We start from the raw sequence: 13,452 nt of genomic DNA on the forward strand, positions 1-13,452 counted from the left end.
GAAAGAAAGAAAGAAAGAAAGAAAGAAAGAAAAGAAAGAAAGATTAAAAGCCTTGCTTGACGGTTAGTGTCTGAACACAGAGTAAGTTTTTGTCTCCCTAGGAGCAGCAAACTAACTAGCCTAAACTTATGTTAAAAGCCAAATATATCCCTTTCTTGAAGGAGGAAGAACGCTTTCTTACGGTGGAAAATTAAATCAAATTTAGTGACAGGCGTTTGTAAGTGTGCAACAGGGTCCGTGACCAAAGAGAAATAAATAAATAGCCTGCACACATACGGACACACAGGGCGGTTTAGGATCTGGAGCTGTAAGCAGACGGGGGTTAACGCCTGCCTCTTTTGGATTAGGAGGAAGGGGGTGTGTGGGAGCTTTAACAGTCTCTTTTTCGAAGCCCATACATTGCAAATCCAGCCGCGTTACCATACTAGAGGAAATGAAAAAATGCTTCGGTTTGAGAGGACTCGAGTCCTTTATTTCCCTCGTTGGATACATTTCATGTGTTTTCCCCACCGCTCCGGCTTAAGGACATGCCTTCTGAAACACAAACACACGCAGAACTCGCACACGCACACAGACAGATAAGATATGTAGTATTAGATCCTGACACTTACGGGGTGGGGGGAAGAGCAGGAGAGAGAGAGAGAGAGGGAGAGAGAGAGAGAGAGAGAGAGAGAGATCCTCCTACCTGGAGCCATAGATTGCAAGATACGTAGTGTTACCTGGGGAAGTCAGAACAAGTAAAAACACATTGAACTTCAGGGCTCTATGAGGCAGTTGATCAAGATCAGTGCTTGCTCATTTTCTCCCTCAGACTGTCTGTCTTGGGTTTTTGTTTTACCGTTTTGAGCAGCTCTTTCTATTTTTTTTTCCCCTCCCTCTTTAGCTTTAATATCGGAGCCGGTTTCGGGTCACGATGGCTCTGGGAAGAGCTGCTTATCTACACGGTGTTGATTTTTTACAGTTCGGCCGGCACTGCTCCTGGGTAGCTTCAGCAATGCTCTTGACTGGGATTTAATCGGCAAGATCAGTTCGACTTTTTGTGACATTTTTATGGCTCAGTCCATTCTCTAGATCATGCACAGAAACTTTCGGAAGTGGATTTTCTACGTGTTTCTATGCTTTGGAGTCATCTATGTCAAATTAGGGTAAGTCCTTGTGCACGACAAATCTCCTTGGCTTTTGGGTCACGTTATTAGAGTTGCGAACAAAATGTTGCACAGGGAAAAAAGAAGGGGAAAAAAAAAAAAAAAGAAAAAGGAAAAGGAAAAAAAAAAGCAAACCCGGTTATTTGCCTCCCTGCCCCTCTCCCCCGGGTGTCCCAGCGATGGCAGCCCCCAGCAGACGCCCGTGTTTCTCCTGGGTCCGGGGCAGCACGGCGGGGCGATGCCCAGCTCCGGAGCGCTCCCGCAGCGCCGAGCCTGGAGGGAGCCAGTCCTGGGTGATGACGGATCCTTTTATTTTGTACTGCTTAAGCGAACTTAAATATTATCTCTGGCGTTCAGTACCCTAAGGAAGAAAGGGGAAAAAAAAAAAAAAAAGGAAAGAAAAAAAAAAGCAGCAGCTTGACAGAGTTAACTCAGCCGCTGCTGCTGGGACAATAGAGCTGAGCTTAAGTATTAAAAAGGCGAAAGGGGCGGGAGGAGGGGAATCCCTGCTCTGAACCTGCACTCAGGGATTTGTTTTATGCAGGCCTAGACACAATTTGCGTTTCTATCCATCACACGGACGTGTTGAAATTAACTTGACAACTGGTCCGGCTACCTCCGCGCTGAAGAGCCCGGGAAACCGAGCGGGCTCCGCCGAAGGGACCGGACCGGCTCGGGGGCCCGCAAGGCCGGCTGGCAGCGAGGGCTCCAGGGAAGCCCGTTGTTTGCTCCTCGGTATTTGATCTCCACGATCGAGATCACTCTGTTATTTCAGTTGCCAAGTTTCTCCCTCTGCCTCTCCCCCCGTACCTGTATGCCCTTATTAATATTGCTCGTCGCAGTAGGCTGACTTGAGTTGAATTTCCACATTCCTGAGCCCCAGCCGAGTCCTTACCTGTCGAGCTACAAACTCTTTAAAGATCCTGTCTTTGCATAGCTGAGGGATTTTTTTTTTTTTTTAAATGATCAAGAATGCATAAGGTGAGTTGCAATCCAAAAACTCTCGCTTCCCACCTTGGAATCAATAATCATTACGGGGAAAGGCGGGGAGGAAGCAAAGGGCAGCCCCCAAAAGTGGAAGAGCGGAGACAATTCCCCGGACGGACGGGCAGGCCGGCCGGCCGGCAGCGCGACTCAGCACCCTGTCCCGTCCCGGAACGGGAGGGCAGCGGCGCAGCGACATGCTGGGGGCTGCCAGGCCCGATCCTCCCGGCCGCCGGGACCTGCCGGGGCCGCGCAGCCCGCCCGCCCCGCCGCGGGCGCTGGCCGGGCTGCTGACAGCGGGGACGGGGGCTGTCCCCGCCGTGCATCGTGCCCGAGGAGGAGGGGGCTGGCGGGGGAAGGGAGGGAGCACGCCAGAGCCGACGATTAAGGTTTCATCCCGTGGGGTTGGGGGAGGATTGGGGGGGGTGTTGGTGTGTGAGAATTAAACCAGGCTCCTGGGGGATGAGAAAGGAAGCGGCGTTGCCCAAGCAGGGTCGGTGTTCCCCCCACCGGGATCTCCCCCTGCCCGCTCCCTCTCCCCAGCTGCGGGCACCGAGATCAGGGCTGCCTCGTCTGCAAGGCGCCGGCGAAAGCCGCGGGCTGCCTTCCGAGGGTCCCCAGCAGGTTGCTCAGCGGGCGCCAGCCGGAACGCACCCTTCTGTGTTTGCTTATTTATTTATTTTTGGCACGGCTTTCGGACCCGCCCCCACAGCCGCAGGTGCCGCCGCGGGGGCCGGCAAAGCAGGCGCTGCCCCGCGGACGGCCCGCGGGGGATGCGCGGCCGCGGAAGGGGTGTGGGAGACGCCCTCCGCGCTGCCCCCTGCCCCGGTGAGGAACCCGAGTCCATCCTCTGCACTGGCCGACGCACATGCCCGGGGGAAGCCCCAAATCCTGCCGGCTGCCAGGGGTGGGTGGGGTGGGGTGGGTGTTTTCGTGCTCTAACCTCTGCGGGGCTACGTACCTGCGCCGCCCTTTGTCGTAGCTGGGGTCGGCAGAGGTGGGCTCCGTCGTCCTCCAGACTCAGATTGACAGGGGTTTAGTTGGAAAGTGAATTCGGTGAGGTTGCGTAGCCATCAGTGAAGCGATGACGGGGGCATCCCATCCACTTCAGTAGCTCGAGGGCTTGGTGCAGCACATCCCTCGCAGAGAAGCAGGCGAGCTCAAAGCAAGCGCTTTGCAAAATAGAGTAATGATACTGCTATTCGCTTTCACTGCGGTTTTATTTTTAAAGGGAACAGAAGTTTGGGCACATGTTACAGTCTAGAAAGCAGATTTCTTTTCGAAATTAGTTGTGGCTGTTTGAGAAGGGGATTCAGAGCAAAAATCGCAAGAATGCTGTCGGACTGAGTCTGGAACAACCGAGTGGACAGCAGAAACGGTAAAAGCCCTTATAGAAACCCCATCAGATCCATCACCACGCCTGTAAGGCGATGAGGATACTTCACTTTCTCTGAACAATAGGAGAGAAATTTGCTCTGAGATCCAGGGCTACTTCTAGGCTAGGCATGTGGGATGCAATTATTGCCTCTTTCATCAGCTACTGGAACTACCATTTTGTTGAAACCATATCCTTTCAGTGTAATGATACCTTTTCTAGTGAGCTCTTTGCATAGAAGGGGGGGGGGGGGGGGGAAGATGAAGTGAGATAAAACGTAGTTTGTCTTCCAGTGCATTAGGTTTATTTTGCAGCGTGAAGGAGAGAGCCATTGTGTCAGCGATAGCAAAGAGGTTGGACTTGGCAGGGTTGGGGTTTTTTTCTTCTTCTTTTTATTTTTTCTTTTCTTTTCTTTTTTTCCCCTGCGGAGCACGTGTTCCTGTCTTAATAAAACGTGCTAAAAGCTCCGCTTCAGCGGCTAACATGAGACCGAGGGGAGAGAAAATAACGCGCTACATAAGTATTCACCCAGCTGTTGGACAGGGCAGAGGGTGACATGACAAAGTACCATAAAGAAAACGCTACGTCCAGTTAAAAGGGGAGAGCAAAATCTCGCTCAGGTAGTGCCCTCCCCCGCTTCCCCCTCCCCCCCTCGCCAGAGAATTCACCTTGTTTCCATTTCTATTTCCTATCCCCGAGTTTGCTGGGGAGAGAGGCGCGTGAGGTGAAGCATCCCTTGATATTTCTGTCGATGACGTTTCCGCCCAGGCACCGAAGCGTAAAGCGCCAGCAGCCCTGCTGACTCCACGTTATCCCCTCGCGAAAACGGATCGCGCCAAATATTGACCTGGGCGGGTCAGTTCTGACTGCACCAGGAATATTTCCCGCGAAGATCGCAGAGCGCTCGGCTCCGGTTTGATTAATTAATAAATGCATCGGAAGTTAAAAATCCCAGCTGTACCAGGGATGCAAATCACAGAGGACGCTCTGGGGATGAGTGATGTGACCTTGGGAAAGACGGAGCGGCGGGCATTGCCCGAATCGGGGCTCTGGGGGCAAAACCCACCCTTGTCATCTTAATTTTTTTCTGGAGGAAAAGAGAGGGGGCAGCCGGGCAGCGCCAAGGGGAGCGGAGAGGACCCCACGTCCCCCGCGGGGAGGAGGTCAGGGTGCAGTTCGAGGGACGCAAGCGGTGGGATCTGGGGTTGCCCGAAGGACAACGAAAGGTGCCGACATCCCCTGGGAGGGGGGCGGCGGGAACGCTTCCTCCGTCCCCCTGCGGCACAGGGGAGCGGAGCCGGGGGTGCCCAGGGCTGCGGGGCGGGCGCTTCCTGGGGAGGCCGGAGTACGCCGCTCCCTCTCGGGACTCACGGGGATGCTGCATAGAACCAGCCAGGCGACCCCGCTCCACCCACGACGGCGAAGCTCACCTCGGCTTTGAAGCAAACGCCAACGAAATCCAGCTCCCCTCTCTCATCCCCGGGGCTGTCCGACGACGAGGACCCCGGGCGCCCGGCCAGGCCCAGCCCGGCCCCTCCAGTCCCGCCGTAGGCAGCGGCTGGGGCGCAGCCTCGACGGTGGGCACCACGTGGCAGCATCGGGAGCCCGGGCGAGGTCCCCGGGAAGAAACCCGCGGGATTTAGGCTCGGAGTCCCGGACGGTGCGGCTGCCGCATCGGGGTCGCCTAGCACCGTCCCCCCGGTAGAACGACACCCTCTCAGGTCCCTCCACGGCGACCGCCGATACTCCTCGCCCTCCCCGCCATGCAGGCATCGTCAAATTTTAAGACGCTCATCATTCCCTCCTTCTTGGCACTGGACTTGCATCTCGGTGAGCTACAAGAAGGACGCGGTTCCGGTCAGAAAGGAGTGCGGTGTGTTGCCTTAGCGGGCGTACCTTCAAAGCTCTTACCGACTTTCGACGTGCTCTTGTGCCGGACACTCCGCACGTTGGAATAAGAAAGAGACTTCAGCTGGGAAAAGACAGATAAAAGAGGGGAAAGGAAAAGAAAAATCATTACTTTATTCTTACTCCCTCTGCTTCATCTGACCGACTATGGCGTCGGCAACCATTTCAGTGTCGTTCTGCCCCTATTTTGTCGAAAATACACGTGTTTGTGGAAGAAGGAACGACAGATGCTGAAACACCCATATTAGGTGTTTCACCGACAATACCGTCTTCTCCAGTGCCACATCATTTTATTGAAGGGAATAAATTCGGCTTCAATCAACAAACCAAGTGCACTTCTCTCTACCCCCGGCTGACATACATATAGAAATAATTTGAATGGATTTTAGCAGGTTATTGTTATCATCATTATCATCATCATCATCATCATAATTGCTATGACATTTTCCGAACTAATAACGGGCCCGTGCTTTTAGAATAAAATTTAACTTCCCGAAAAGAAACGGCACGATTTGGTTTCTTTTCCACAAGCTTTCTCCCACTACAAAGCTAAACTCTGGATAAAGCCAGCTTCAGTCCGAAAATTGTGGAGACTGGTAAACCGTCTTCGTTTCAGCTGGACTGGGTCAAGCTCTGCTGGCACCAATTCGAAGATTTTCAGCACCAGCATTTACTTTTCATTTTTACAATTCAATACCTCCCCCAACCCTTCACTCCCTTTATTCTTTTTCTTCTTCTTTTCCCCGGGCACATCTTTAAAAGCAGATGCACATTTAAAAATATACCAGCAGCCAAACAAATGCTAGAAATAAACCATCAAAAGTCTCTACTCGTTCTCCTAGTTCACGTTCAGCACAGCTGCCCCAACCGCAGCCTGCATGGCTGAGAGGGAGAACGAGCACTGGGGAGATACACATCTATATGTCTGTCCGTCTGCATACATAAGCACACACACGCTTACAGGAGTACAAACACGACGATTTTTAGAATCTCGAAGAATTATAAATAAGACGGTTCTGGGATATTAGTAATCGTTCAAAGGCTTAATCTTCTGCCTGTTGTGAGTCGAGATTAGCGGTTCTCGAAAGGACGTTGACTGTCCCGGCGTCTGCACTCCACTTGTAGATGAAAGTGGTTGAATGAAACCGAACCCCGAGCTGATTTTTATCGCGGATTGGGCGGCAGACAACGTTATTACACCGATTCTGCAATTCCCCTTCCATCGGAAGGAATATTTCGTTGTGTCACGGAGACAGCTGCTGCACCCGTGTGCCGGGACTGGTTAACTGGAGGAGGTGTTCCCAGGGTGTTTGGAAGAGGACTTGGCCAAGAAAGCTCCTTCAGTCACTGGGCAATTAACCTCACACGAACATTTACAAACTCTACGCACCGAGGAGACTTCGGAACCCAGTTCTTGCTCATTTCGGCTGCATTTGTGCTAAATTACCTGCACTGCACGTTTCTCTCTCGGGGTTCGTTTTCAAACCCTAACCCCGTCATCGGCAGCACACGTCTTTCCCCCACCTCTTCCACCATTAAAACGTCCTTTTTTTTTAGTTCCCTCCGAAAAAATAAAAAAGGAAGGGGGGGGAGGGGGATGCCCAACATGCCCAACGAGGCAAAGAGGAAAAGCTACCTGTTTCCTGCACGGCTGAGGCTATACGGGGCGAAGGGCTCCTGCCCGCTTCAGCCGAGCATCCCCTCGCCCTGGGGCGCAGTGGTGCTGAGGGGGCAGGGGCCGCCCGGCTCGGGGGAAAGGCAGGGGAAAGGCAACTAACCTGCCGGGAAACGTTGCTTCGGACTGGCATCTTCTCAGGAAGGAGAGAGGGAGAGGGAAGAGAGGAGATCTTCCTGCGGGAGCGGCCAGAGGTGCGGGGAAACGGGAGCCGCCGGCACACGCTGTCGCCCCAGCGAGGCGCTGCGCCTCCCCTCACCTCGCCCCCCTGCACCGGCTGCTTCACACCAGCCCTTTCCCTCCCTTTTTCTCACGCGAAATCCAATCTAGCCAGGAAGCTACCAGTATGCAAGTCTTTATTTCTTATTCAGGCGGGCTACGACAACATATACTACTTTTTTTTTTTTTTTTTTTGAAAGAACCCCCTGAAACTGGAGCTTAATTTTCAACACCGGGGACTACAAGAGCCAAACCTCTGCCGAGGCTGGAGGGACGGCAGAGCCCTTTGAGGGAACTGGGACAGCCTCCCATAATAAAGCAATTAGCTGAGAGCGGAGCTGGGAGCTGCCACCTCCCTCCTTCAGGATGTCTCCCAGGGCGAGCTGAAAGGGTGCCACGGCAGACGCAGGGAGCCAGCTGAGAGAGAGCTTTAGAAGTGCCCCACGAAGCGGGTGAGGAGCGCTTGCGGAGAGAGGAATACGGAGAGGGCTCAGCCAGGGAGCGCGGATTCATTGCAGCCCGGGCTAGATCAGTGTCTATCCATTGTCATCCTCTCCCTTAAAAAAAAAAAAAAAAAAAAAAAAAAAAAAGGGAGAGAGAGAGAGGGAGAGAGAGAAAAAAAGTAGGCGGATGCAGTGACTGACTGCCCAATGGCAGCCCCGAGTCTCAGGAGAGTTACAGAGAGAGGGAGAGAGAGAGAGAGAGAGGCACTTTCTGCCATCCAAATCCCTTAAACCATCCTCATTCCAACACGAGAACCCACTGTAACAACTTCCAACCACTGAGACATGACAGGCAGGAGCCCAGAGGCAGCAGCAGCAGCGAGAGCAGCAGCAGCAGCACATACTCTGCACAGGGAGCAGCATTAGCACCAGGGGAATACTAGACACAACAATACAAACAAACAAACAAACAAACAGACAAAGCCCCCCCAAGCCCAAGGGACTGGATTCCAACTCAGATTCAAGCCACAGCTGACACCAAAAAGGGTGGGGAATTACGACCAGGGGGGGCCAGAAAGGAATAACCAAGGAAGCGAACTCCAAGAGTGTAAACGGGATTCAGCCATGATCCTTTTTTCATCTCGCAGTGTGTTACTCTCAGTGTATTACCCTCAGATTTTCCTCATCCTTACCAGTGGGAGTTACCTGTAAGTGATCCAGATTTTTTTTTTTTTTTTTTTTTTTTCAAAATCCTGTTTGAAACGGCCCCGCTAGCAGCTACCTAGGGGCAATGCGCAAAGCGAGCAGAGGGAGCCGGGAGAAGCCAGCACGGGCGGCAGCTCCGTGCAGTGCGTGGTGGTGAGGATGGTGATGGTGGTGGCGGTGGTGGCGGCGGCGGAGGTGCTGTGCTGGTGGCGGTGCTGGCGCTGCTGCTCGGACCCTGCCGAGGGAAAGGTGCACACCGCCAGGTAACTCCCGGGGCTGCCCCGCCGGCGGGGCCGGGGGCCCGGCGTGCCCGCAGCGGGGGCGGCGCACCTTGGAGGGCGGCGGGGCAACGGGGCAACGGAGCGGCCGGCGTCTCCCCTGGGGACTCCGACCCCGACTCCTCCTCCTGCCAAACCGGAGATGGGCATCGCTTCGCGCTCGTCGTGGGAAGCGTGTTTCGGCGCGGAGATCCCGTGGAGAGGGGGGATGCTGCAGCCGGCGGCGAGCGCTCTGCTCCGCAGCCCGGGCAGAGTCCCCGGGCGCCGAGGCGCTTGCTAGCCGGCTGCTTTTGCTCCGGAGGGATCTCCAGTCCCGCAGTTAGAGCTGGCTCCAGGACCTTTTCCTTGTGAGGAAGGGGGTGGAGGTAGGGGTGGGGGAAATGAGAGTCGGTGGGTGGGACTGCAAGGAGTTTCGGTCTCTTTTTTTTAATATCTATATCTGTATCTAACGTTGCGGTGGCTAAGTAGCGGCTGGGCTAGTCCGTGCGGGATGCGGAGAGAGTGTCCGCCGTCGTGCTCCTGCGAGGTCCCCCGGCAGGTCTCTGTCCCCGCTGGGAACCGCGTTAGAGGGTCGGGGGTGGCGGGACGCAGTCCCCGGGCCGGTCAGACGCGGTGTCGAGGGGTACCGGGTCCGGCCGAGGTTGCACGCCGGAGCCCCGAGGGTCTGCCGCGGTGTTGTCAGTGGCTTCTGCTCTCCCGCACTCCGGGCGAGACCTCAGCGCGCTTTGGGGCAGCCGTGGGGCGAGGGGGAGGCAGGTTCCCCCGCCGGTGGAGCCGGTTTAAAGTCATCCCCCCAGCCCCGGGGCAACGGCGTGCCCCTCCGTCCCGAGACTCGGGGGATCGGGCCCGGGGAAGCTCCGGGGAGGGCAGCGGGAGGTCCGGACCCGGTCCAGGTTGCCCGGGGGCCGCGGCAGAGGGGCTCACCTCGGCTCGGGCGAGCTCTGGGCGGTGATAGGGGAAACCCGCCTCGGTATCACTGGCCTCGCATCCCCCTCGGCTGTCGGGTCCGGCTGGATTTCCCTTTTCCTCCGAACCCCCGTGGCGAGTTCAGGGGTGCAAAATTTGTGTTGCTGCCTTTGAACTGTATGTGGACTTCTGTATCTATGCGTCTTAGCTTTCCTTCCCCCGTACGTTTGCTCGGGAGCACACGCACACAGAGCGAGCAGCACGTGTGCGGGTGTTCCCCCGCCTGTGTGATTCTTTTCTGTGGGCTACGGAGAAATATAACCCGCCGCTTTGGAAGGAAAGCAGGAATAAACCCACTCATAAAAAAGAAACTAAACGCCTATTCCTACATTCTTAATTCTTAATGAAACGCACATGCCTTGGCTACCGATTTTCAAAGGCGCTTGATTTATGGAAGGACGTTAGGTTTAATCCGGTTGGATGCTATTGATTACATCAAATAGCCAGAACTGCCTGTTCCTGCTGTTTCTGTTCGCAGGCGGGATATGTCTGCTGGTAGGTGACCAATAGCTTGTAAAAAAAATTAATCGCGGTGCTATTTTTGTGTTTTTTAAACAGGAGGAAGGAGTCGTAATAAATAAATAAATACAGCCTTTTAATATAAGCGTAGCCATATTTTTCTCAAAACCGTAGGAAATTACTATCCTACAAAGTTTTCCTTCTATAAATAGTGCAAATCTTGAAACAAAAGTTTTAAACCGCACACCAGATGCTGGGATGCTAGCGGTTTCCCTTGCTGTGTGACATAATTATAAGGTCCGAAAGCAAAAGCTATAGAAGTATAATAATAATACTAAGGCGACTGCTGAGGGGAAATACAAGGGAAGCAATGCCTGCTTTATTTAGAGCGAGGTTCTTTGGGATCTTTTGAGCGCTGCCCCGCGACAATGAGAAGTTGTTGCGGATAAATAATGGTCCCTCGCCTTTCCCTGTGCCATCCCCAGTTCATCGCCCCAGCGGCAGGTCACTCGGAGCTGGACCCGCGGAGCCGGAGCCGAGGTGGCTATTGCAATCCAGCAGAGCAGAAGGGAAAGGGATCAGGAGGTGAAATCCAACAAAGCGGAGCCCCAAACCAACGCGCACCTCCTTCCATCCATCACTCCAGAGGGACGGAGCTGCTGCCTCCCCGGGGAGACAGCGCTGCGCCCGGGGTCGGCGGGGAGAGGCTGCCCGGCCATTCCCCCTCCCCCCCGCCTCCCTCTCCCCAGCCACCTCCCTGCCCTCCCTCCGTGCCGCCTCCGGCCGGGCTCGCTGCATCTCAGCTGTGTCCGTGTGCCCGTCCCGGCGTCGTGCCCCCCGTCGCCCCCAGTAAGCGGGGAGCGGCGGCGGGGGGAGCCGGGCGCGCTGCGATGTTTCGCCTCGCTCCCGCCTGCAAGTTAAAAGAAAGAGGAGTTATTTCAGTGCTTAATGGATAGTAGCCTAGCGAACTTGTGGTGTTTATCTTGTGGGTAAATATACTTCTCTGGCTTACTAATGGTAGCTTTTGAAGATTAAAGCACAGTAGAGCCTGTTTGAGCATTATCTTCTGGTGTCTGTTTCTGCTGTCCTCCCTCTCTGGAGGGGAGGATGCTTCCCAAGCCGCTGTTTAGTGAACCCTCACGGACTGTCAATGGTTATGTTAATTTTGCCCGAGATCTTTATCATCTTTTGGCTACGGGAACAACTCTTCGGCCTCGGAGTTGCTGGTCCTTCAGGGATAAAGGCGAACCTACCAAGGGCGGTATGTAGTGGACGAGCAAACTGAGCCTAGGGTTGTCCGTGCTCTCCATCTCTCCATCGTGAGGAAATGGGATTTTCAGGTTGAGAAAAGCAACTATGAAACTAAAGTTCTCTTTCAGAATGAAAAATGCACTGAGGCCTCAGTGTTTTGTATGCAGTAGCTGGGAAGAAAGTTAAGTTGTGGTAGACTGCATCCAAAAGTAGTTTGAAGAACCAATTCCTCTCTAAAACTGATTTCTATATGCCACCTGATAAAGTAATCTTCTTCGGTGTGCTTGCCTACTAACCTTTGGCATGCTGAGACACTGTAAACATTTTTACAACCAGAAACAATTAGCGTCTGACTTCCCAAAAAAGAAAAGTGACTGTCGCTAGAATAGCTGATATTAGGATGATGGATGCATTTTAATGCTCTGGACATATTTTGGTAATCCAATTACATATTTAGAGTATAAAACTGACATTTAATAATATTGAAGTAATTAGTATAAATGTCTAAAAACCAGGATTATATGTAATACTGCCTGGCACCATTTCTTGCAGCACATGCTAGCGTGTGCGTGTGTCTGTACACACACTTACTTAGCTTCTTCTAAAGAAGATGATGCTAGTCTAAGTTCCCATTTGTGTACTCCTTTCACCGTTCATCTCCTTTAGGCTTGGATGCATTCACCAGCAACATTAGAGTTGGTTCTTAAGAAGCTTATTTAGGGGATTATCTGCTGGTACATAGACAGAGTTAATTCAGTTATTTGCTATAAAGCGATTGGGAATAACTCATAAGAGAGAGCGTGCGTATGTAGTAATAGCAAAATAAATCTCCAAAATGCCTATGTATTCTAGCATCATAATACAGCAAATGATTTATATTAGGGAGTGAATATTACTGTTTAGCAAATGTAGAGGGAGAAAAATCCCCAGTGTGTCCTCCCATGTCCTTACAACTCCACATCGTTTACAACAGGGCTTCTCTGCGCTCCTGGGAAGTGGGTTAGGAAGAACATGTATTTTTTCATATGCCTACAGGAAAGTATTCATGCCTAATCCCTAAAGACTGGGACTTCTGGAGACAGTCCCTGAAGCTTGTCTCTTAACCTGTGCAGTACGGGAAGGACCTATGTAGCAGAGGACAGCCAGCCTGCCCTGTGGTGTAGAGTCTTCAAGGGGATGGTGGGCATGGCTTCACCATTAGTATCAACCAGTGTGTCTGATGCTCCCACAGTAACTGATACAGTCAGGGCTACACTGTCTGTCCCACTTGTCCCATCCTGGTTAGATCAGGGCTTTACTGACCTCTGTGAGAAACCCGGCTGTTATGGGAACAGGACTGTCCCTGGCTCAGTCACTGGACTGCCATGTAAATCTGTCATTTCCCTGCTTTTGCACCTTGTTCATCTTACAACCGAGACTGTGCACTCTTTAAGGCAAGCTTTTTCTCTGGAGCTCTATTTGTACAGTGTGCTGTGCTTGAGGAAGCTCTGTTGATATCCTTAGATACTCCTTTTACATGTTGCTCTAATAATTATCATCTATAAGAGGATTTGGAGTAGGACTTTACTGTCCCCCTGAGATGTCTTGGCTTGGAGACAGAACAGGTGAACCTCCAAAGGGTACTGCCTATTTTTAGGATCACCTGAAGCTAATGCTTTAGCTCAGCAGAAACAAGAAAGGTAAAGAATATTCCCATGCTGGGATGCCATAATTACTGTGAATTTGGCTTATCTGCCTGACACTGGCTATTTCCTTGCACTGAAGCTCTCACACAAAGATGGGAGAGAGCAATTGTGATATGACCTTTTGGTAGCTGTAGCAGGTAAAACCCATCATTTCTCTGAGACACCTGGACTAAAGTTGCCTGTCTAAAACCACAGAGCTTTGGTAAATCTGTGACTGGCCGCCCCTCTCCCTGTCATGGTCTAGGCCAAGCACTCAAGTTCTGGATGTCCTTGAATCCAAATGCATTTGGATGTAGGCACCTCGCTCAATCCTTTGTGGCAAGCAGGTTCTGGGAATCAGATGTCTAGCATGCCTTAAT

The 13,452-nt window shown here is 52.7% G+C and overlaps 1 protein-coding gene across 2 annotated transcripts in view; it reads left to right on the forward strand.

Annotated features, from left to right (window-relative positions):
* Positions 1-1,074: 1,074 nt before the first annotated feature.
* The window catches only part of WNT7B (Wnt family member 7B), a gene marked incomplete at both ends in the record, with an annotated part of 95,946 nt that continues 83,568 nt past the window's right edge, over positions 1,075-13,452 (forward strand). The window contains one exon of one of the 2 annotated variants that reach the window (XM_084261809.1): positions 1,075-1,145. In XM_084261809.1, the coding sequence (XP_084117935.1) occupies positions 1,075-1,145 (71 nt within the window). Of the gene's footprint in view, positions 1,146-8,373; positions 8,457-13,452 lie in introns of those variants that run through there. The other variant, XM_084261808.1, reaches the window with a different exon arrangement.

Source organism: Gallinula chloropus (assembly GCF_964237585.1).
Source record: "Gallinula chloropus genome assembly, chromosome: 1".
Lineage (NCBI taxonomy): Eukaryota > Metazoa > Chordata > Aves > Gruiformes > Rallidae > Gallinula > Gallinula chloropus.